We start from the raw sequence: 23,892 nt of genomic DNA on the forward strand, positions 1-23,892 counted from the left end.
CACTTCTAGCTTCTTTTCTCGGAACGGTCTTGCGTCAAAGCGGTTAGCCGTAGGTGTTAATAATTACCAGAAACCCGCAGAGTACTTAATCTACCAGTATGTTAATATAAAGTAAATAAACAATATTATGTTTTTTTTTATGCCTCTACCAGTTAACCCTTGACTGCAATCTCACCTGGTAAGTGATGATGCAGTCTAAGATGGTAGCGGGCTAACCTGTTAGGGAGTATCGTAGTCATACCCTTAATTGGTTTTCTACGCGACATCGCACCTGTAGAATTCTCCTCCCAATGCGCAGACGCCGGTGACTTTTGATGTGGGACTTGTTTAAATAAAAATTCACGTAGTACGAATATTATAATTGTTAATTGACTTAGTTTTTTTTAACGAACATTTTAGAACCGTTTTTAAAAGTATGAATCAACAAAAATTAAAATAGTTTTTTACGAACACAGAACCACCAAACAACCCACCAATAGACATTTATGGTCCAGATTACAGATGAGAAATGTAAATGAATGGCCCAAACAGCACCAGAACACTATCTACACATCACTTAGCGGCACCTTTTTTTTCCTGTGGGGTGGTAACTAGCCACGGCCAAAGCCTCCCACCAGACCAGACTAGAGAAAAAAACAGTAATTTTAAATTCCCAAATTTCCCCGACCGGGAATCAAACCCGGGACCTCCTTCACAGCACTCACCGTTGCGCCAGGGAGGTCGTCAATAATCGTCGTTGAAGTTCATCTAAGTACTGCTACCAGCTAGTTAAGTTATTAAGTTGGAGTTATTAAGTCTAGACAAAGCACGTGCTCTAAAAAGCTATTTCTGCCGCTAATCAGCACTGTTGCAATGCTGTGTTCCAGTCTGAAGGGCGTGGTTGCCGGTGTAATTACAGGCACATGAGGCGTAACCAGACGAAGCGGTGATAACGCAGTGGGTGAAGCTCGACTTCATATTCGGGTTGCCGAGTTTGAATCCCAACACGCACGTCTTACTCTTCTAATTTATGTGCATTTTAAGTTATTAAAATATCGCTTGCTTCAACGCTGAAGGAAAACATCTTGGGAAAACTTGCATGACAGAGAGTTCTGCACAATGGCCTTAACCTCTTCTCATTGTGGGAGGAGACCCGTGCCCTGTTGAGGGCGGAAATGGGTTGATATGATGAGGTTTAGCACCTACGCCTCAAATTAATGGAGAAGGGTGGCATGTTGCAGGACCTGCTACTTGCATGCCCTGTGAAGTGTTGCTGTGTTTTTCTACTGCAATAGATATACTAGCAAAACCTAATTAAACTTCTATATTCAATGTTGCTACATATATTTTTTAGGCGTATACTTATTTTTTATCGATTAAACCGTAACCCTTATTATTTCACCAGCGATTATCCATGACTTCGTCGGTATTTGAGTTCCTATACCTAAATTATTTCGTACAAACTTTCTATTTAATCCCCTATTCTACACAATTATTTGTGTTAGGTTAGTCAGCTGTTAAGCGATTTAGCGTTGTGGTACGATATGGCGTAGAAACCAGTTCGGGTTATAGGTTAAATATTATAATACTGCCATACCCCTAAAAGGTAAGCCCGCTGTTATCATGACTTACTAGCAAATTAGACTGTGGCTCCAATATGATAGTGGAGTAAAAAAATCTTAGTACCCATAACACAAGCTACGCTTACTTTGGGGCTAGATATGTGTGTACTGTCATAATATTTTTATTTAAACCAAACCTCTAACTGTTCTAAGTTATGTGCGTTTTAAGTGAGTAATTCATCTTGAACGGGCCCAGCGATCGGTTCTTAAAGTCATCGGTCATAAATCCTACCGTTTTCCAACTCACCTATTGTACGAATCCTATAAAGTCCTTACAATACGTCAACTATTCTTGTAGTCCATTACCCTCAAGACACATTCATCCATTACATTTGATCCCACATTCCCCGCTAACAAACGCAGAAGTGACATTGTATCCCATATTCCCCGCTAACAAACGCAGAAGTGACATTGTTTGCCGTATCATTTACAAGCCTGGAACATCATTGTATAAACACCAACATTCATTCATAGCTCCCTATATATATAACAAGATCAATAAAAAATACGAAATATTACTACGAAAATTACTACATGGCTACTGCAAATGAGCTATGATCAAACGGAAGAGTTCATTCTATAAAATATATGACATCCCTAGCCATCTTGTAGTACGTATCTATAATATAAACACACACACACACACACTAAATCTAGTGAAACATTTGCTTCAACGGTGAAGGAAAACATCGTGAGGAAACCTGCATGCCTGAGAGTTCTCTATAATGCTCTCAAAGGTGTGTGGAGTCTATCAATCCGCATTGGACCAAAGTTGTGGTCTACGCCCTTAACCCTTTCTTGTTGTGGGAGGAGACCCGTGCCCTGTAGTGTGTAGGTTATGGGTTGATATGATGATGAAGACAATTGTTAGAACGTGTTTGTGTGATTCTATCGTTTGAAGGATGTTTATATTGTGAGGTAGACATCGCTTGTAGTATTTATATTGATTTAAAGTGTTACAGAATCACATATCTGAATAGAAACAGATAGTCTTAAAAGTATTATTTACCACAATTGTGATAGTTCAGCTAAACTTAGAAACAATAAAATGTACGAATAATTCAACGTTAATTCCAAAAAGTTTGCATTTAATTAATCAAATAAGTCGCTATTTCGCCTATGAATAATAATTAAATTCTTTTGGGTAGGTACATGAATATTAAATTTAGTTCTTGATTCATGCATTTCAGTTTAGCAACTGTTTTTCTGTGTGTATTTTTTTTTTATAATACTACAGGTACAACGCGTAATAGAGTTACGAAATAATATTGAAGGATGCATTACTATACATAACGAATCCCCCTGTAAAAAAACCAATCAAAAGAAGCATATTTATATTCATATTATCTTAGTGTTTACTTATGACAACCCTATTGAAGATAAAAGACCGACACGCGCCGACGTACCTACGCTTATTTATTTATTTATTTATACTCTTTATTTGCAAACAAATAAAAATACAAAAAAAGAATAAAAGAAAACACAGACTGAAGAAGTATACAAAAGGCGGCCTTATCGCTTTGTAGCGATCTCTTCCAGGCAACCTTAGGATAAGGAAAACAAAAGGATAACATACTGCAGGTTGTGCATATTAAAAAAAAATACATACTAATAACTACATACTAATACTTAAACTAGATTACACAAATAAAATAATACATAATAAATTAAATATTAATAAACTAATATATACTATAACATATCATAAATACATTAACAACAGTAAATACTATTACAAGTCGTCTTCAATGCAAACTATAGTGGTTTTTGACAGCTTTCTTAAAAATACAAAGTGTCTTAGACTGCCTTATGTCTAGCAACGCGTACCTAATAAAGTGAAAGGATATGATTTTAATTTTGTATGTGAGGGCAGTATCTTATTTCTTTCAGTAAAAACTATGGCAGCGGTTTACTCAAAAACCATTAGGTTTTCGGTTTCACAGAAAAGTCTCAGAGACCGTAAAGTATTTGTGCGGCCTGTGAAGTATTATTTCGGTTTTTATTAACAAGTTGTATAGCACTATTCAGACTTCAGATCATCAACATTATCAACCCACTATAGGGCCCAGGTCTCCTGCCAGAATGAGAAGGGGTTAAGTCGTAGACCACCATTGTGGCCAAATGCGGATTGAGAACTTTGAGGCTTGCGGGTTTCCTCACGATGATTTCACTATCACTGCTCCAAAAAAACTAATTTTATCGAGAACAAAGAAAAGAAGAGAATAGTGATTTAAAAAAATAATAAAACAATGATATTATGTAGTTTCATTATTTGCTTAAAATCTTTGTTGTACATACAAATAATACAGAATAAAAAAAAATAGGAGAAAAAAAAGCATAAAAATACATATTTTTGTGTGCGAAAGCGATCTTACCTAATTTTTAATAACAGGGGACTTTTTCTTTATTTCTTTATTTATTCCCAATCTTACATTTTTATTCTATTTTATTCTATTATTTTTATTCGATTACGAGCCAGCTCTTAACTACAATCTCACCTGATGGTATGTGATGATGCAGTCTAAGATGTTAGCTGCTAGAGATAGGTATGGCAGTTACATTGAACTCATAACCCCTAATTGGTTTTTACGCGACATCGTACCGGAAGACTAAATAACTTGGTGTCAGCAACTCCTTGGGAGCCGAGATTTCGAATTAATAGCACGGGCGGATGATGCAACGCGGTGGTTTGGAGTGCATTATGTGGAAAAGTTGATGAAAGTTAGACGTGGATTTTGGAAACTTATCAAAAGTTGTACGCGGACGAAGTCTCGCTGAATCGCGAATACTTACTATGATTAAATTTTTTAACTGAAAATATTAGATAAATAAAATTCTCATATCTATTTGTCTATATATTTTTTATAAATAATATTTAAAAATGAATCCCTACACCCGGTCACGCCATCACTTTAGACCTTCTTACCGATTTTATCTAACTTTTTTTTTAAGTATTCTTATACTTTGTAGAAGTTTCTTACAGAAAAATATATTTAAAAGTGTCGCAGAAAATTATATAATTTCAAAAACTTAACTAGGTACTTAAACTTTTCTAAATAACCTAAGTACGTTCGACGGTTCATGCGATTCAAATGACCTGCAATCTGTACGTGTTTTTGTCACCTAACTCTTCCTACACGGCTGTACCGATTTGGATGTAATTTGCGGGTATATTTCATTGATTTCCTGGATAGTAGAGCTTTTTGTAACAGAGCTCGTCCGGGAAAGTACTATCGTCACGCTTATTTCTGCCGCTAAGCAGCATTGTTGCAATGCTGTGTTCCGGTGTGAAGGGCGTGTTTGCCGTGTGAAGTGTTGCCCACCAGGTGGGCCATCTGCTAGGTCCATTAATTATTACTATAAAAAAAAAACGGTTGTCTGTAAATTCGGTTTACTGACGATAGTTAAACGTGACAACGTAATAAGAGAACACTGGAATGGTTGCATTTTTCAAAAGAAAATTTAAATTTTATTTGTTTGATAGATATTTTGTATGGATACAGAAAGTAGATAGATTGAAATCACAATTGAATTGATCAAGTTACATTTATTTGTACGCATGAATATAATTATGTGATTTTTTTTTACAATGTACATAGTTTCTATTATCATCGTTGCTATAAACAATTGACACCACATTTACTTTTCACTGCACTTCATACTTGACGAAAACATGTAAATGTATTATTGTATAGCAGCTGTCCACACGGACGCATCGCTCACTCAAGTAAGAGAGAGACAGATGTCGAACGCTGCCGAGCGCAGAGGCCGATTGAGCCTCTTTGTCGCTCGTTCCGCGCTCTCGCTTGCACTTCAAGTCTTAAATGGAACGCCTCAGAGCGAGGTAACGCCGCACGTTGTCATGTTTTTTCGTGCGTGCAGCCGGCTCCATCGAATTATAAGACGTTGTCACGTCAAAAAACAAAAAAGAACATGGTAAGTGGAAAAAGTGGTGGATATCCGGAATACCGAAGTAGAGTTTATAAAGTACCGAATCTCTGACGTACATGGGCGCTGTCTTAGGCCGGCGACAATAAACAACTTATGCTATGGAATGTCAGTTTTTTTTCCTTTTAAAGAACAATCCAATCATTACAATACAATTAACTTGCGAAATTTTGAGCAGTTTAATTATACAATGGATGGTTTCATTGTGGATTAAAATATACAGTTTATTTGTTAATCTAATGTTAAGATAGGAAGACCTCTAATAGATATTGTTCGTAATATAAATAAGTTGTATCGAAAGTTGCTTAATCATATAGTAAATAATCTATTGAGAAATAAGGTGTTATTATATATAAATAACTGTTGGCAAAACAAAATGGATCTTAGCTCCGTAGCTAATAATGGAACGATATCAAAAAAAATATGGAATTTCAAAGGACAAGGTAAAATTATTTACAGTTATTTATAATTTTGTCTTAGATATTTATGAAACTAGGTAGCAAAATATAAATTAATAAAAAACCACAAAAAAATAGAATATCTACCACGATGTGTATTTATAACCTTGTCATGCATTGTATAAGAGAAAAAATGGTAAAGGTTTCCTTTTCGTTTTCGGAGAAACTGCGCACATAAAAACTCAAAAAGTTCATGGAAGACGGAGAACCATCCTTTTGTATATAAAAAAAGTTACAGAAGATAAGATCCGATACTTATATTAGAAAAACTTATAAACTATAAAATCTCGTGTCTCGGTGTTTGTGGTCGCACTTCTTCGAAACAGCTTGACCGATTTTTAGGAAATTTAAATTTAAATTTGGTGTAAATGAGAATTGGTCTTTAAGTATATTATATATTGTAGATTATGACCAGAATTTTTTTTTTATGTTATTTTTTTTTCATTTGTCATAATTAAATACAAAAATTGCGTTATTTAAATCTTATTATAATGATAATAAAGGTTGCTGCATTTATATTGTTGTTTATATACAAGGGCAGATATAGCTAAGAGCAAAAATAGATATATCTAGCTTTTCTTAGAATATGAAATAATATAAGTAGTGGAATGCTCTTCCAATGGTTACATTTATACTCTGTGCCCATAAACATTTTTATGGGCACAGAGTATAAATGTTTATATTTTATAATTTAGTTTACGTACTTTTGTGTTTTTCGTAAAGTCCAATTTTTAATTCTTGGAATTCTGTCATTTATCATTTTATGACATTTCAGTTCTAACATACATTTTTTTAGGCCTTCTTTATTTGATACACAGTTTTTTGTAGATTTACATTACTCTATGACCTGTAAAGAATAAATAATCATGTGTTATAACTTATAAGCAAAATACAAATATTTATTAATGACTGAAGTCAGAAATTAATATGACTAAATAGTTTAGCTACAAAAGGATAATAGAGTTTAAATTTGACGAGATTTAAAATTATGCATTATCTATCTGCCGCTTAAGCCTCCTTAAATATGTAAATGTTTTTTTTCAGTGGACTATGTCGACGATTGGTTTCTTATGAAGACTCCATTCCTTTTACTTGTCATCACGTCCGTGTACTTGCTTTTCGTATTAAAAGTGGGACCTGCTCTTATGAAGAATCGAACTCCGTTCAAATTTACTAATATACTTATATTTTACAACACCTTGCAAGTAATATACTCCTTTTACTTGTTCTGTATTGTGAGTATTGAACAAATTATACGTAACAATAAGTAAAGTAGTTAAGCTTTGACCAACATCTTAAGAAGAAGCCCTCTTCATCATAAGATGGAAGATGGATGGAAGGTGACAATGGAAACTCTGTAATAAATCGATGCAATCCCATCGGCTAACATTACTCTGGGGCTAGACCCAGTTTAGGTTTTTTTTTTTATATTTATAGTATTTATTTGTTTATTTGTGTAATCTAGTTCAAGTATTAGTATGTAGTTATTAGTATGTATTTTTTTATATGCACAAGTTGCAGTCTGTTATCCTTTATTTTCCTTATCCTAAGTTTGCCTGGAAGAGATCGCCACTTACTTCTTCCGTATTTTTTGTGTGCAAATAAAGATTATAAATAAATAACCTTATCATGCAGATCCAATGCGAATTGGTAAATAACGTTGATTTTATGTTTCCAGGGTGCAAGTATTATTTTTCTTAATGGATTGTTGTGCAAATCTTGCCTTATGGAAACAAAAGAGAGCCGCTATTTGGTGAGTGAAAGATCTTCCCCTACCTATTTCGATACTAAAAAATAAAATAAAAACCTTTTGACCTTGACCTATATACGTCAAAAATATAAAAGAAACTGCTCAGTGGTGTAAAGTCACCCTTATTTCATTAGTGTCTTACACAGGCAGAGGTCTGTTTCATGGTAGATATAAATTTAGATCATGCTATCGAGAACGTTTATCACATTTTGGTGGAATGTGTCCAAAGCGAATTAGAAAGACTCTCGTCCAGGGCTCACTTCAATCTCTATTTGCGGGAACTGGGTGTATGTAACACTATTTTTCCGCTATATCGCCATATTATTCATTTTGTTTTTAAAAAAAAATAATTATTTATGCATGCGGTAACTGACATAATATTTATCGATTTAGAAAACGCGGTTGATCTAAAAGAAGACTTTTTTGGCGATTCAGTAACGATACGATACACTAAGGAGGTGATACGATACACTACAGAAATCTTTATGACATACTTTCAGGCATCACTTTTAGTGATAAGGCCGCCTTTGCACCCTAACACTAAATACTATTACTGTTTTCCTTGTGTTTTTTGAAGTTTTTCTATTCTACATAAAGTGTTCATTAAGCGTAGGAATGAATGTCTTTTAAGGTGGTCCGATGAGGGTGGCATGTTCATAAAATAAAAAAATAAAATTTTGCATTTTTGTATCAGCGTGGGCTGTCTATTCTCTCTATTCTGGAGCTACCAGTACATAATTAACACATAAGTTCAAACAATGTATTTAAATAAATTTACTACAGCAAGGTTACTCTACAATAAATGATTAATTTAATGCCAAGGTTGCTTGGAAGTATCTAGCTCCGCTTTCATATCAAACATAAAAGAAATATTATTATGTAAATTGTTGACGTTGGGAAAGAGCAAATGCTGAGTTTTTTGCCGGTTTCTTCTCGGTAGAATCTGCATTCCGAAATAGAGTCAAATAAAAGATTTTAAACTAAGATTTTCGTGGTTAACCAACATTTCTCAAATACAGTTCAACGGGTACATATCACAATAATATTTTTGGATTTATCGATATTTAAGAAGTAATTTTAGTAGAGTCACTACAAATTAACAGACTTGACGTTTCCGTCGTTTATTTCCCCCAATTGCGAGGTTGTCAAAACCTTGAAATTGAGCATTTCAAGGTTTTGACAACCTCACTGGCGCAGCGGTGAGCGCTGTGGGAGGTCCTGGGATCGATCCCCGGCAGGTGCTATTTAGGAATTTATAATATCTGAATGTTCTCTGGTCTACTCTGGTGGAAGGCTTTCCCCACGTGACAGAGACATGCCACCAAGCGATTTAGCGTTTTGGAACGACGTCGCGTAGAAACCGATAAGGCGTATAATTAACTGCCGTACCCCTTAATAGGTTAGCCCGTTAGCATCTTGGACTGCATCATCACTTAGCCTTTGACTGCGGCCATACCTGGTGGTGGGCTAACTTGAAGTAGAGCTAACCTGTTTTTCCAAATAACAGCTATAATGGCTATAATATTGTATTTTGCTGCAATATATTCCTTATAACCTTGCGACTGTTACTAACTAATGCACTAAAGAGGCCAGGAAAGTAAGAGTTAACCATTTCCGTTTTATCACGCAACTGAGTGTTTCATTTACATATTTTCCTGTCCGTGATCCGTTAGCATGCCACGTATCGAGAGATACAAGAGATCTTAACCCTTTTTTAAACTCATCTTATTAATAATCAAGGCATAACAGAGCGATAGCATTGCAATTAAATTTGTATAGTGAGTGACAAAACACTGTATAAGTAATCCATTATTATGCCACATTCATTAACAAGACCCTGGCACAAATAAGAGTTCAAATAATCCCGATATAACACAGGTCAAGGTTTCCTCCTATATAAGAGAGGTTTGTAAATTAAAAACTAAAAATTCATTTATTTCAAGTAGGACCAGTTTATAAGAACTTTTGTAACGTAAAGTCAGTCAAGGCCCTTGCACAAATAACAGTTCTAATAATCCCGATACAACACAGGTCAAGGATTCCTCTTATAGGAGAGAGGGTTGTACACTAAAGACTAAAAATTCATTTATTTCAAGTAGGACCTAAACTAGTCCTACTTGAGCACTTTTGAAACTTCAAGTCAGTCTGTTTGTAGTGACTCTACAACTGGTTTGGAGGGTAGATTCTACCGAGGAGAGCCGGCAAGGAACTCAGCAGATTGCTCTTTTCAACATCATTTTACAGTTAACAATCTTCTATATAACAATCTTGTTTAAATTGTTTTATCTGGTGAGAGATGAGAATGGAGCGGGCAGCTTCCAAGTAGCTTTGTCATTAATAAAATCATCAATGTTTTATAGTAACCACGGTTTATTTAATGTATTTTGGCACATTGTTTAAATTTATGCATTGGTAGGTCCGAAATTACCTTGGTCATCATTATAAAAACATATACTCAATCCCACAAACGACTTCTGCGCAAACACAGTTCGAAATAATCAGCAACATATGAGAATTATATAAATTTTATGAATAATGATAAAATAAAATGAAAAGTTAAAATGAATAATGATAAAAAAATGAATAGTTTTAGTGAATTTTTAAATAATTCGGCAATGAAAGATTTGTTGGGTTGTCTCAAATTGTTAAAATGAGGTTTTTTACATTTAGGATTAATATAGTGTGTCATAAGACTGACTGAATAAGTAATTTAAGTAGGTCAGAATTATTGAAGTTGAGAGCATTTTTTTTTAGGTTTGTAATTGTAATTTTTCAGATCACTTCAAGCATCTACTTGTACTTCGCTGCCAAAATATCAGAGTTAATCGACACTGTTTTCTTCGTTCTGCGAAAGAAGAACAACCAGGTCACCTTCCTTCACGTATACCATCACTCTTTGATGATGTGGAGTACTTGGTTAACCCTGAAGTACGAGCCAACTTACAGCACAATGTTTTTGGGCACGTTGAATTCTTTCGTCCACGTAATCATGTATACTTACTATGGATTATCAGCTTTCCCCAACCTGGAAAAGTACCTGTGGTGGAAGAAGTATATCACGAGCATGCAATTGGTAATTATTAATTTTTATATGAGTTATCAGTTATCCCCGCCAGACCGTATTTTAGCAGTATCGAGGGTTATACTCTAAATATTTTTTTTATCCGTCTTTACAATACACAGTAATTTTTGCGAAAATGTGTATATATATTATACTCCTGGTATTCTATATCCATTTCAATCTCTCGTTGGCTACTTTTCAGTGTGTGTCAAAATTGCACAGGATACCGTGCAATTGTATGTATACGTACGTACGTATGTATGTGCTGAACATTAATATTTTTCAGTGTCTGGGTGGTTATCTGTATATTATAAGTATTAATGTATCTATCTTAATAATATTTTTTCTGGTGGTCTCACTTTGTCTGGTAGGAAACCTTGGGCCGTGGCTACTGGCTGGTTAGTTTACCAACCTACCGACAAAGACGTGCCGCTAAGCGATTTTCTAATTTGTCTTGTCTGACTAAAAAAAGATGGCGCGTAACGAAAAGTGTGACGCGTAACCGAAAAACGTGACGGTACATTTTTTCCCAACGCCGATAAAGAAATTTCACTTCAAAAAAAAGATAGCGATGTGCGGTTTGTCGTAGTACTCGTATATTTATTTAGTTATTATATTTTTTTTATTAAATCAGTAGCACAGGTTTAATCTCGTTTTGTACCTTTTCAGATACAGTTCGTGCTAGTTTTAATACATGCGGTAGCCAATCTACATTATTCCGGCTGCGCTCCATCCAACACTCTGATGATAACAATACTTATCAACGGGTTCTTATTTATATATCTATTTGGTAAATTTTACATCAACTCTTATATGAAATCAAAAGAAAAAGTTGTGAAATGTAATAATAATAATAACAATGTTAATGGGAAAAACTACGAAAAATCTGTGAAAATTAATTAGTTTTGTAGATTTAGAATTTCATAACCATGGCTATTGTTGTGTACCGCACTGAGCTCTATTATTTATTTATTAATTATCTGCAAATAAGTCGTTTTGTTTCTTTGTTAGGGCGTGAAACAAGGACGATATTTGGTGTCGCAATAAGAATGTTCCTGTTCACCCTTGGGAATTTGATATTTTTCCAGGACCAAAAGTATGCTGTACTACTTTCCGTCCTAGTAACTAACTCTATGACAATAATGAGGTCGATTGCTTGCTAAGTTAGGGCGTGGAGTGAGAACAAACAAACAACGTTCACACTTCACATGTATCATTTTTGGTTTTATATTTTTTTCGGAAACATTTTTTTTTATACAACGTGTAACCGAATTAAGAAAAAATGTTGAAGCATGCATAAGTATATTTTGTTGGGAATCACCCTGTAAATATATTAAATCAAAAGAAGCATATTTATTTTTCTAAACAAACGTATTCAAAACATTCTAAGTGTTCTCTTGTGCCAACCCTATTGAAGATAAAAGACCGACACGCGCAGACACGCTACGCGACGCGTAATTAATAAAGTGACTACTACATGATTTTAATTTATTTTGCATACGATATTAGCGCTGTATATAATTTATTTGAGTAAAAACTATGGCAGTGGTTTACTATTAGGTTTTCGGTTTCACAGATTAATCTCAGAGGCAGTAATATTCCTCTAAAGTCTGTGAAGTATTATTTCGGTTTTCATTTACACGTATACAAGACACATTTCATGAATGTAAAGAGCTCTCGGGACCATGAATAGACATAATTATTCAAAGCTATGATATGCAGAAAGTTATCTTGGATTTAGCTATAGCAAAAGTGATACCAAAAACCTTTCAGTTAATTAATTATTTACCTAAATTAGTATCTGTTGCCCGATTTCTTCGTCTGCGTTTATTATGGTTTTTCACAATTCCCGTGGGAACCTTTAATTTTTCTTCGATAAAAAGTATGTATGTATTCTCCGTCCTTCAGCAAAAAATCAAGTTAATTGGTTGCTAAGTTTGGCAAAGGAAGGATAAACAAACAAACAAACAAACACATTTTTGCAATCACACATTTATAATGTTAGTAAGGATTATAATAAGGATTTTAAACAGATATTATACTATCCATGATCTTTACAACCATTTTCCGCTCCAGTTTTAATAATAGTGGAACACTGTATCTTCCAACTTTTTTAAACATCAAGATCAATAAAATCCATTCTTAGTGATGAACTTTGAAATAAATTAGCCGCAACACTCGCGGAAGGGTGCCCGCCATCTTGTAAATTATTATTTCAGCATTTTTAACTAGTAATTTCATATCATACACAAATTTCATTATTTTTCATGAAAATCTACGATTTTTTTCGCGATTAACGGTAAAGGGTGGGGTGTGCGTCTCCTAAGAGTTGGTTACGAATGGAATAGAGAATTATCCTAAGTTTCTATGACTCTAGGATTTTTTATCATAGAAAGTTTTTAGAAAACTTGTCAAAGCGTTTCTGCTATGCTATGAAAAGCTTCTTGTGACGTTAAGTTGATACTTGTGCACCTAGTGTAACTCTTCATGTTAACAAACAAATTTTTTGGGCCAAGTAACTCTGTGTCAAATTTAAAACCCGTCCAATTTTAACATTCGGTCCTTATAGATTGACAAGTTTGCGCTAAATTTTAAGTAGCGTTAGTTAAAATGAAAACTTACACTTATATACAGAACTGTTCATACCACCGATGTAATATGAATATTACGTTAGTGGTTTAAACCATAAGAATGCAAGCCACGAATTTCAGTACAAAATTAAGCAACTTATGTGATATTACGAATAATATTTTATGAAAATTATATTATCTTTATAAAAATATTTTTTTATCGCTGGCCTTTTTATTATAACCTTTTGCCAGCAGCTGTTGTAGTCTACTTGGAGTTCCTGTAAAAAACAGCACGCGGTTTAGAACAGTGAAGTGCATTATTTTGTACTCTTTTTTCTAACAGATAGACTATAGACTTGATAGGCTGCCAGAAAGAGACACTAGTACAATGTTTTTTCCATAGTTGTAGGTTGTCACCAGGCTAGATGTTGCTAGTGATGGGTGTCAGTCTATTAGGTTTGCAAATTGAAATCTAAAAACGGTCGTTAATTTTAGTGGTTTTCGGAGGGAAAATTTTTTTAGGAGCGTTGAGAACTTTTTGGGTGAACGAAACTTAAATTACCATTTATTTAATATGTTACTAGAAATCACTACTTACTGGCTAATTGTTATTGAAACCTAAAAGAATATTGGATAGAAGCCAGTCGTTACTTTGCGGAAATCCATAATATATTATGAAAATTAAGCTTAATTTGCTTTTAATTTAATTGTTAAAAACAATTACAATTACAATGATGAATTGTTAACAATTATTCATTGTCATCAAAGTCAACATCTCCTGAGGATGCTCCGGTTTCGGAGCGAAACGTGCGTAGAGGGTACATTGCCGAGGATCTGTTTGGTGTGGAGTATACGGATTGAAGAAATGATAAATTACACCATACAGATTCTCCTGCTGTTCGCGGAGTATAGCAAATAAAGCTTAATTTTCATAACCTAAAAGAAAAACTACAGGTATCTACAATCTTGAAATTAACATATAGCTTAGAAAAGTTAGTGGTGCGTGCTGGGATTCAAACTCGCCCCCCTGAAATTGAAGTCGAAGTTCTACCTACTGGTCTATCACCGCTTTCAAAAAGCTTGTTGCAAAAGCTCTACCATGCTATAAACTAAGGTTGTCTTCGTTACCAAAACCTAGGTTGATTCTATCGAATTCTAAATAGATAATGAAAAATATGTTTCTCATTTTGGAGTCGTTGGCCCTTATTGTTTATATTTTGCTTGAAACTGACTTCAAATTATTGTAGAAAATAAAAACCTATTTAAGGCATTGATTATGGCGCGACACGCGCACAGTACCTGTGCTACGCGACGCGTAACTAATAAAGTGACAGGAGTCACATGATTTTAATTTATTTTGCATGTGATATTATTTATTTGAGTAAAAACTATGGCAGTGGTTTACTCAAAAACTATTAGGTTTTCGGTTTCACAGATAAAATCATAGAGGCAGAAAGAGCTAAAAAGATAATGAAAAATATTTTCTCTATTTTGGAGTCGTTGCCTCGTATTGTTTATATTTTGCTCGAAACCGATTTCAAAACATTATAGAAAATAAAAACCTATTTAAGGCAATAAATTAATGATTATGGCGTAGATACGTTTAATGAAACAACAGAACTTCAGTTTTGTTTTATTTTTTTACTATCATTACATTTAGCTTTACTTCCTATATAAGATGTTTTTTGTCTATTTGTATATGTTTTTATATAAAAGTTCAAGAACAGGTACACAAACAGGAACAAATGAAAGATGACCGCCACAAAGATAATATTAAACTCGTTGCATCTTGCAATCTTGTATGACACGAAATGGTGTAATATAATCACACAAAATTGAACCTGAAAAGAAAAATTCATGTAATACAATATTTATCTTTTTCTCTGTATACGCTATCTCTTAAAGACTAAAAAATGGCTTGACCATTTTGTTTTGTTATTTTGCTCGGCAGAATAGAGGGGTGACAAAAGGTTTGCTTGAGTAGTTATTACGAGTATATCATACGAATCGCACGTTTACGCAAGCTTTTTTTTTATACCAATACAAGTAAGCCCTCGACTGCAATCTCACCTGGTGGATAATCACGATGCAGTCTAAGATCGGCTACATCATACTTCAAATTTCCATCAAAGATAAGCCCAAAAAAGGAAGTTCATAGAGGTACTTACCAACGTCAAGAATCATTACAAGTTTTTACCAAACACAAGCCAAGAAAAAGAAAGAAAGAAAAAAAAGTTTATTTATAAGTGTTTATTTAGGAACCCCAGAAATAAAGCACATTTTGAAATGAACAAAGAGAAAGGAGAGAAAAATGTGTATGGACCCAAATTGATCTTCAATCACCATTTAGTACGCCTTTGGAGGGACCAAAGCCGCAGCGCAAGTCTTCCGTGGAACCATACGGAGACGCGGACGGATATCAATAAATAATATAGATATAGAACTTAGAAGTTGTTAATATCAACAGTATAAGAATAGAAAAAATAAATAAATATACTACGACAATACACACATCGCCATCTATCCCAAAAGTAAGTGTAGCTTGTGTTATGGGTACTAAGATGACTGATGAATATTTTAATCAATTACATACATATATATAGATATGCACCCAGACATTAAAAAACATTTATGTTCATCACACAAACATTTGCCAGTTGTGGGAATCGAACCTACGGCCTTGGACTCAGAAAGCAGGGTCGCTGCCGGCGCAGTGGGCCGCCAATATATATAATAGAATAATATATACGAGTATATATATATATATATATATATATATATATCCTATGTATAAGCATATTTAGGTATATTAATTGTTCGCATAATTATTTATTTATTGTAGCATATATATACATAGGAACACAGATAAGAGAAGATAAAATCAGAGTATTACAATGCATAATTCGCCACTAGACCGGAGGTAGAAACTTTCCTCACTCTGCTGCTGATGGAATAGAAGTTTCTTTACGTTTGTTTTAAACCAAACTTTTGGTAAAAAGAAGTGCACAGAGGTACTAACCAGTTGAAGGGTGGTAATATACTTCTTCCACCATAAATGTTTCGTCATGCTGGGAAACGCCGATAGCCCGTAATAAGTGTACATAACAATATGGACAATCCCGTTCAAAGCCACTATGAAAGCCCCACTCGGGTTCACAGAATCTATCTTAATCGCGATCCACGCCATGATTATTGTTATCGAGTGATGGTAAACATGTAGGAATGTTATCTGACGTTTATTCTTCTTTAAAACGAAGAAAATTGTGTCGAACAGCTCGGAGAGTTTCGCTATCAGGTATATATAACAACCTCTTGTTAGCTGAAACACATAAACATCTGTATCAAAGTTATTATAATACAGTAAAAGAAAGTATTTGAGTATTGAGAAATCAGTATTTTATAGGGATTACCACTCGTCAAGGTTTTGTGCCGCTTGTATCTAACAATTCCAAGTGACTTGATTTTTTTCACACTAGAAATTGCAGTGTTTGTAAACCCTTAATGTTTTACTAAAAGTTGCCTGAGTTTCTTGCCCGCCTTTCATACCCTTATGAAAGGCTGTATGGTAAAATAAAACATATCTATCTTGCCATCAAGTTTGTTTATTTTGAGTATCACTGCTTATAAAGTAGTAAAATGCATTGTTAAAAAAGCGTAAATGTCTCTTAGAAATTATAATCTCTTTTCTGTGGAAAATAGCAAGAGGTTTATTTAATTTCATTTCTTAACATTTGTTTGAATTTTATATTATTTTGTTTTATAGAGACAGTTGTTTCCACCATCGTCATCACAATCAGCAGCTTATTTTGGTTGTATATAATTATTTCTGTGGGAATGAAAAAATAAAAATTCTTACCAAAATTCTTAATTCCTTGGGATCACCTGGACATATTGACGGGAAAAGGCTATACGTTCGCAGAACGTATAGTGCCTAAAACATGTTTTATTACATTTAATCTTATACTAATAAATAAAGCTGAAGAGTTTGTTTGTTTACTTGAACGCGACAATCTCCAGAACTACTTGTCCGATTTGAATCGCGACTTATGTAAATCTTCATAATAAGAAAAGTGACTGACTGACTGACTGACTTACTGACTAACTGACGATCTGACAGTCTGATCTATCAACGCACAACTCTCATCACTGGGCGGATTATATCATGACGCTTAACCCAAAAGGAGCATAGCATCAATGAGGAATGTTTCAAAATCGGGGTTTCGGGGGGAGTTGACTTGGCTTAAATATGGCATACATAAATAATAATGTATTAAAATGTAGGTAGGTATCCGTTAAGATACGTTTTGTGAATATTTATCTACATAGGACAGTAAACAAGTACGACAAACGAACTTACAAGCCTGAGAAAAAGCTCGTTTATTATATATTATATATTACTCTTAATTACGAAAATCTGAATCCTACATGTCGTACTTTGGTAAACATCTCTACATAATTTGGTTTTTATTCATTTAATATAGTATTACAAAAAACTGTGTGCGTGTTATGTACACGCGTTAGATTATATACTTCTTTAGCGTAACAAGATAAAAATCTTTTCAAGAATTTTCTATTTCGCCTTATTTTGCGTCTGTAGAAAAACCGACAATAGAAAAAAGATATTTAATACATTTTAAGTTTTATTATAACGCATTATTAAGTTAAATAAAGTTTATTTCAATATCACAAAAGAAATATTTCTACATAATTAAATAAATGGACATAATAAACTTTAAATTTGGGATACTAATAGACTCATTATCGGACAACCAAGTTTCACTCAACATTCAAATTTGAGATTTTTGTACAGTTGAATCAATTTAAATCACCGGAATGTGTCTGCAGACTTTGACAATTGAAAGTGCACACTGTCGAACCTTGTAGCTAGCTTCAGGGTGTCGGTTTTCTGTGACGGTGTGCGCGCGCATCGTAAAATTAACTCTCATCATTTTTCCCTAGCGCGCCATAAGAAGTACTCGTATAACTTCAAAAATAAAAACCTGAGCCTGAATAGAAAATATAAAATTACCTTCACTTACTTTACAAGTTGTATAAAGGGAAAATAAAACTTGGAAAATATTGTACGCGACCAGATATTTCTTGACGTGTAAAGGTTCTTTCTTCTTCATGTACATTGGTCCGAGTTTCAACACAAATATCCAATAGCAGCTCATTATTGCTGCCAAAGGAATTGGTGAACGCATAATGAACCATTCGTGAATCAGTTCTGAAAATAAAATATATTTTTGTAGTATCGTGTTTTTGGATAATCATATGGTGACGGCAGACCAGAATGCAGTTGTCATTTCACCCCTCTTTGGGTGGGTGTCGTACGAGGCGATTAAGAGAATATAACGGAGTACGGGTAGCAGCGTTTCCTGTGCTACTACTACCGTTTACTATGATCACCAAAGCGTTTCTCCAGCGTGGAGATTATGGGTTAATAAATATGGGTACTGGCCTCGGTAGTACATAGCCTCTTTACACTTTCGCGACGCTGTTCAAATGTCATTCTGTCAATCTGTCATCATTTACAATTAGATCAAAGGCATCGAACTTAACAAAATAAAAAATGATAATAACGATGTCTATAAAAAATAATTATAGGTATTTGACTTACTTTCGTGTTCATCCCAATGGGAATTTGTTTTATTAAAGTCCGCTAATTCCTCCATGTTAGGGTTTCAGTAACTGCAACTGAAAAATGAAACTGAAAATAAGTAATTATAAGTACCTAATAAAATACCGTGCGATGCAAAAGGTATGGCCATAGTATAAGCGATTGCATTACTAGAGGGTACAATTAACTGTGCTCCACATTAAAATTTCTTCCAGCAGTCTTCAATATCTACACATTATCGGCCCACTATAGGTCTGGTCTTTTCAGAATCAAATTTAAAATTCAAGTTCAAAAACGTTTTCATAGACCTTATGAACACACAGGCACTTATAAAGCGTTTATACATTTAACATGTTAACAGTAATGTTAGTGATGGTGATAACTGCATTCGTTAACTTAAATCTAAGGCTAAGCTAGAAGAGCCCACCACAAACTTAGCCAGGTTTTTTTTGGAATAGAATAGAATAGAACAGAATAGAATGGTCGAGTCACTACACACAGACAGACTTGACGTTTCAATAGTGCTTTTATTAGGCCTACTTGAAATAAATGAATTTTGAATTTTTAATACCAGTTACATATTTAAAAAAAAATAGGTTACAATGACTTGCCAAACATTGCGTGAAAAATCATCAAGGAATAACATGCAAATATAACAGGAAACAACAATTATTGAATAGTAAAATTTGAATCATGAATGTCAAAAGTAAAAGTGTCAAGTGCGGATTGGTGAACTTCACACGCCTTTAAGAAGTTTTTCCTCCCACCCAAACGCGTTTTTCTCGTTCCTCCGAATTGGCTAATAGAAAATGCTTTAGCATTTGATCCGCCTTTTCTTTTTTGGTTGTGCAAAAAGAGTTTAAACTAAAAACACTCTGGAAACTAAGGCATGTAGGTTTCCTCACGAAGTTTTCCTTCACCATTAAAGCAAGTGATATTTTAATTTCTTTTACTCTGAAAAGTTAAGGGTGCGTGCCGGGGATCGAACTTGGCCCTACCGAAAGGGCATTCCATCAACACGAAGCGCTTTGCTTCTTCCTTTCTAATACGCACTGCAAAGGTCTGGAATGCACTTCCATCTTCCGTCTTTCCCCATACCTATAATATGAGTACCTTCAAATTAAGAATGAATAGGCAGCTTCTAGGGAAGCCCCTTCTTAGACTGCGTCATAACTTACCATCAGGTGTGATTGCAGTCAAGCGTTAGTATATATATAAAAAAAATGTTGTATTATTTAAATGTTAGTATATATAATCTTCATGTGCCTGTTATATTATCTAAGGGGGTAAGGTTGGATTTAACTGCCGTACCACTAGCAGGTCATTTCGCTAACATTTTAGACTGAATCATCTCTTAACACCAAAACGAGTCAAATAAACGTTGTTAATTGTTCTTAAGGCAATATTGATATAAACACGCGGTACGTGTTATGGTAAAATAATTTAAAAAATATGCAAATTCAAATTCAAAATTCATTTATTTCAAGTAGGCCTGTTTGTAGTGAATCCACCACCGGTTCGGAAGGCAGATTCCACTGAGAAGAGCCGGCAAGAAACTCAGCAGATTACTCTTTTCCAACATCATTTTAAAGTTTAATAATCTTTAGAATTTTTCTGTTTTATGAGAGATGAGAGCGGAGTGGCCTTCTTCCAAGCAGCCTTGTCGTTTAGGAATTCATCAATCGTGTAGTAACCACGATCTATTAAATGTGTTTTAATATATTGTTTAAACTTAGGTAAAGGTAGATCGAATATAACCTTCAGTATCATGTTATAAAAGCATATACCCATCCCAACAAAGGATTTCTGTAATTTTCTCAGACGATATGCAGATATCACTATTATATGTCCATTTCTAGTTAGTCGACTGTTTATACGACTTTTTGTTTATATACTTTACTTTACATTACTTATCTTTTGTGTAATAAAGATAATCTTAATATATATAAATCTCCTGTCACGATGTTTGTCCGCGATGGACTCCTAAACTACTTAACCGATTTTAAATTTAATTGGCACACCGTGAGCAGTCTGCTCCAACTTAAGAGATAGGATAGCTTAGATCTTTAATTATAGTCGCAATTTTATTTTATTGCAAATTATTTGTCTATTATTAATTGACAGTCACATGTTATACATATATATAACTACTATACTCATTTAGCGATACTGAATAATTTAAAAACAAAATGAACCGCAGACGTCTCGGGCAACAGCTAGTATTATTATAAATATATTGCGAGGCTACTGTAAGTATACCTATTTCTTTAAATTTGGTACGAAGGGATTTGCGTGATCTAAGTTTATATATCGATCGCACAGCTCTTTTCTGTAGTATTAATATAGTTTCTATATCAGAACGCTCTGAGAAAACGTATGTAATACAATTAAAAGAGAATTAATAATGAACTGCAATACATAAAACATACTAAACAGGATAGTAAACTACTTAAGTTATTCAAATTAAAATTGTCTTGATAAAAATGATCTTAAGAGCTCACTTGAATCGTTTAGTAACAAGAATCAATAGTTAATCAACTTACAATGTAAGTGTATTAATGGAAAACCACTAAGAATTTATTAGCTAATACTTTGTTTAGTTTAGATCGGTTATAGTATATTAGTGGAATCTTAATGGAACTAAACATTGTTATTACTGATAATATTCATATACCCAGGACATACGATCAAGATAGGTAGGTCCAATTTTGAGTTCGGGAAAGTTCGTGACATCATTTCCACTAAGATCGATGATCGAAGATTGAATCACTGAGCTATGCTAGGAGTGTCAGAAATGTGGAGATCCTTAGAAGAACTAGAGTTACCGACATAGCTCAGCTCACGAAGTTGAAGGGACAATAAGCGGAGCACATAGCTCGAAGAGCCGATGGTTGATGGGGTCTTAAGGTGCTGGATTAATACATAACGGCTCAGCGAAGTTGTCCTTTTTTTTAAATTACCAAGCATTTTATTTGGACTAAATTCCTACCGTTTTCACTTAGTAATGGTTTATTTTATACACTTTATGATTATATGTAAAAAAAATTTACTAACGAAAAACCTTTCGCATTTTTTGGCAAAAATCCACCATCGTCATCATCGTCAGCACATTATCAGGTCACTACAGAGCACGGGTTTTCTAAAGCAATGAGAAATGGTTAAGGGCATAGTCCACCACGCTGGTCCAGTGCGAATTGGTGGACATCACACACCTTTGAGAACATTATGTAGATCTCTCAAGCATGCAGGTTTCCTTTTCCGGTGTTTTCCTTCACCGTTGAAGAAAATGATACTTGGATAACTTAAAACGCACATAACTTATAAAAGTTAGAGGTGCGTGCTTGGATTCGAAACGAAACCCCCTGAAGTGAAGTCGAGCTCCTACCCAATGCGCTATCACCGCTTCCATCATATTGTTATACAACTAGCTGTTGATGTTTCTTGCTGTTTTGATTGTTTCTTATACCGTAGGGACACTTTATTTTCCCGGGATAAAATGGCCATGTCTAGGATGCATTTCTATGTTAAATTTCACCAAGATAAGATAAGCGGTCAAGCGAAGTAGGTAAGAAAAGATAGATAGATAGATAGATAATTCTTTATTGAACACAATTAAGGGATAAAGATAATATACAAATATATTGAATACAGAAATACAAGAAAAATAAAAATGCGCAAAGGCGGTCTCATCGCTTTAAGCGATCTCCTCCAGACAACACTTAATGTAAGAAGAAAATGATTATGGAAACGGGATAATGCAATTTTTAAAAAATATGTCATAAACTACATCCGAAAAGAAAGATATTTATTTTATCCCGCGTGTATTTTTACCAGTAGCATATCCAGGATAAATATTATCATATCTGCAGAGTTTAAGATACATGACTGCCAAACTTCATGAAGATAATGTCTTCAATATATAACAAACGAATAAACAAACAGGAAAACTTTCGCATTTATTATTATTATATATTATTATTATTGGCTGTTAATCAAATTTTCCGCTCATAGTGACACCATACTAAAACATTTAAAAATCACTTGGATATTCTACGTGTAACATATACACCTTTTTTCACCTTTAAGTGCATTTCGTGAATAATTTATAATGACAATATACCTAGCATGTCCACTTATATACATTTGTATGTAAATCATTTGTTTTTATGTAATTGAAACTTGCATTAATTTGGCACACTACAAAACAAAGCAGAATGGGCAGCAGAATTATATTCTAAGACCATTTTCTTTTGGGAGGCTTCGTGGCCGAGGCCGTGGCTACCATCCGACCGACAAAGAAGTGCCAAGAGGTAGGATCCCGCGAAGAAGTGTACCTTTGTGTGACTTTAATGTTACCATCGTCCACCATCTTTTGTCAGCAGGTGAGATTGCAGTTTAATATATTTAAGCTAACATACGACGCAATAAAAAGAAAAAGAAAATGCCCAAATCACATTTAATAAAATATACTCAAGGTAATATTTGAAGAGTTCCCTCAATTTTTCCATGATCCCTCCTATAGGCCTTCACCAAATTATAATGGGATCATCTCAACATACCAAACAAAAAAAGAATCATCTAAATCGATTTATTAACGCGGAGTAGTCGCGTAACGAATATACAAAAAAAAGATTGTTTTGTTCTGATTAAAAAGGATGCAACTAAAAAATCGGAAGAGATGCAATCTCGTAATTATTTATACGATTAAATATTATGTTTTTGCCAAGTGAATTCTAATCCAATCTTAAAAACTACATCTACCAGTCTGTTATGAAAACAATGTGATACTCTATAGAAACGAACTCAGAGAATGCCAACTGGTGTTTACCTTAGTACACTGTTTTTCTTGTAGATGGCGTTAAATATATATATTTTTTTTCTCTA

At 34.1% G+C, this 23,892-nt stretch overlaps 2 protein-coding genes across 2 annotated transcripts; one reads left to right on the top strand and one right to left on the bottom strand.

The window, feature by feature from the left end:
• The first annotated feature begins 5,925 nt into the window (after positions 1-5,925).
• LOC120626039 (elongation of very long chain fatty acids protein 4-like) lies at positions 5,926-11,721 on the top strand. The gene is made up of 5 exons (XM_039893320.1): positions 5,926-5,992; positions 7,052-7,242; positions 7,686-7,760; positions 10,534-10,830; positions 11,488-11,721. Exons 1-5 carry the CDS (start codon positions 5,926-5,928, stop codon positions 11,719-11,721), a joined length of 864 nt encoding a protein of 287 aa, XP_039749254.1.
• A 3,288-nt stretch (positions 11,722-15,009) lies between these two features.
• LOC120625796 (elongation of very long chain fatty acids protein 7-like) lies at positions 15,010-19,087 on the bottom strand. Its single transcript, XM_039893007.1, has 5 exons — positions 19,009-19,087; positions 18,428-18,615; positions 17,245-17,319; positions 16,408-16,707; positions 15,010-15,229 (listed from the first exon to the last, which is right to left on the bottom strand). Exons 1-5 carry the CDS (start codon positions 19,061-19,063, stop codon positions 15,011-15,013), a joined length of 837 nt encoding a protein of 278 aa, XP_039748941.1. The 5' UTR covers positions 19,064-19,087; the 3' UTR covers position 15,010.
• Between the last annotated feature and the right edge of the window lie 4,805 nt (positions 19,088-23,892).

This window comes from Pararge aegeria, chromosome 8 (assembly GCF_905163445.1).
Source record: "Pararge aegeria chromosome 8, ilParAegt1.1, whole genome shotgun sequence".
NCBI lineage: Eukaryota > Metazoa > Arthropoda > Insecta > Lepidoptera > Nymphalidae > Pararge > Pararge aegeria.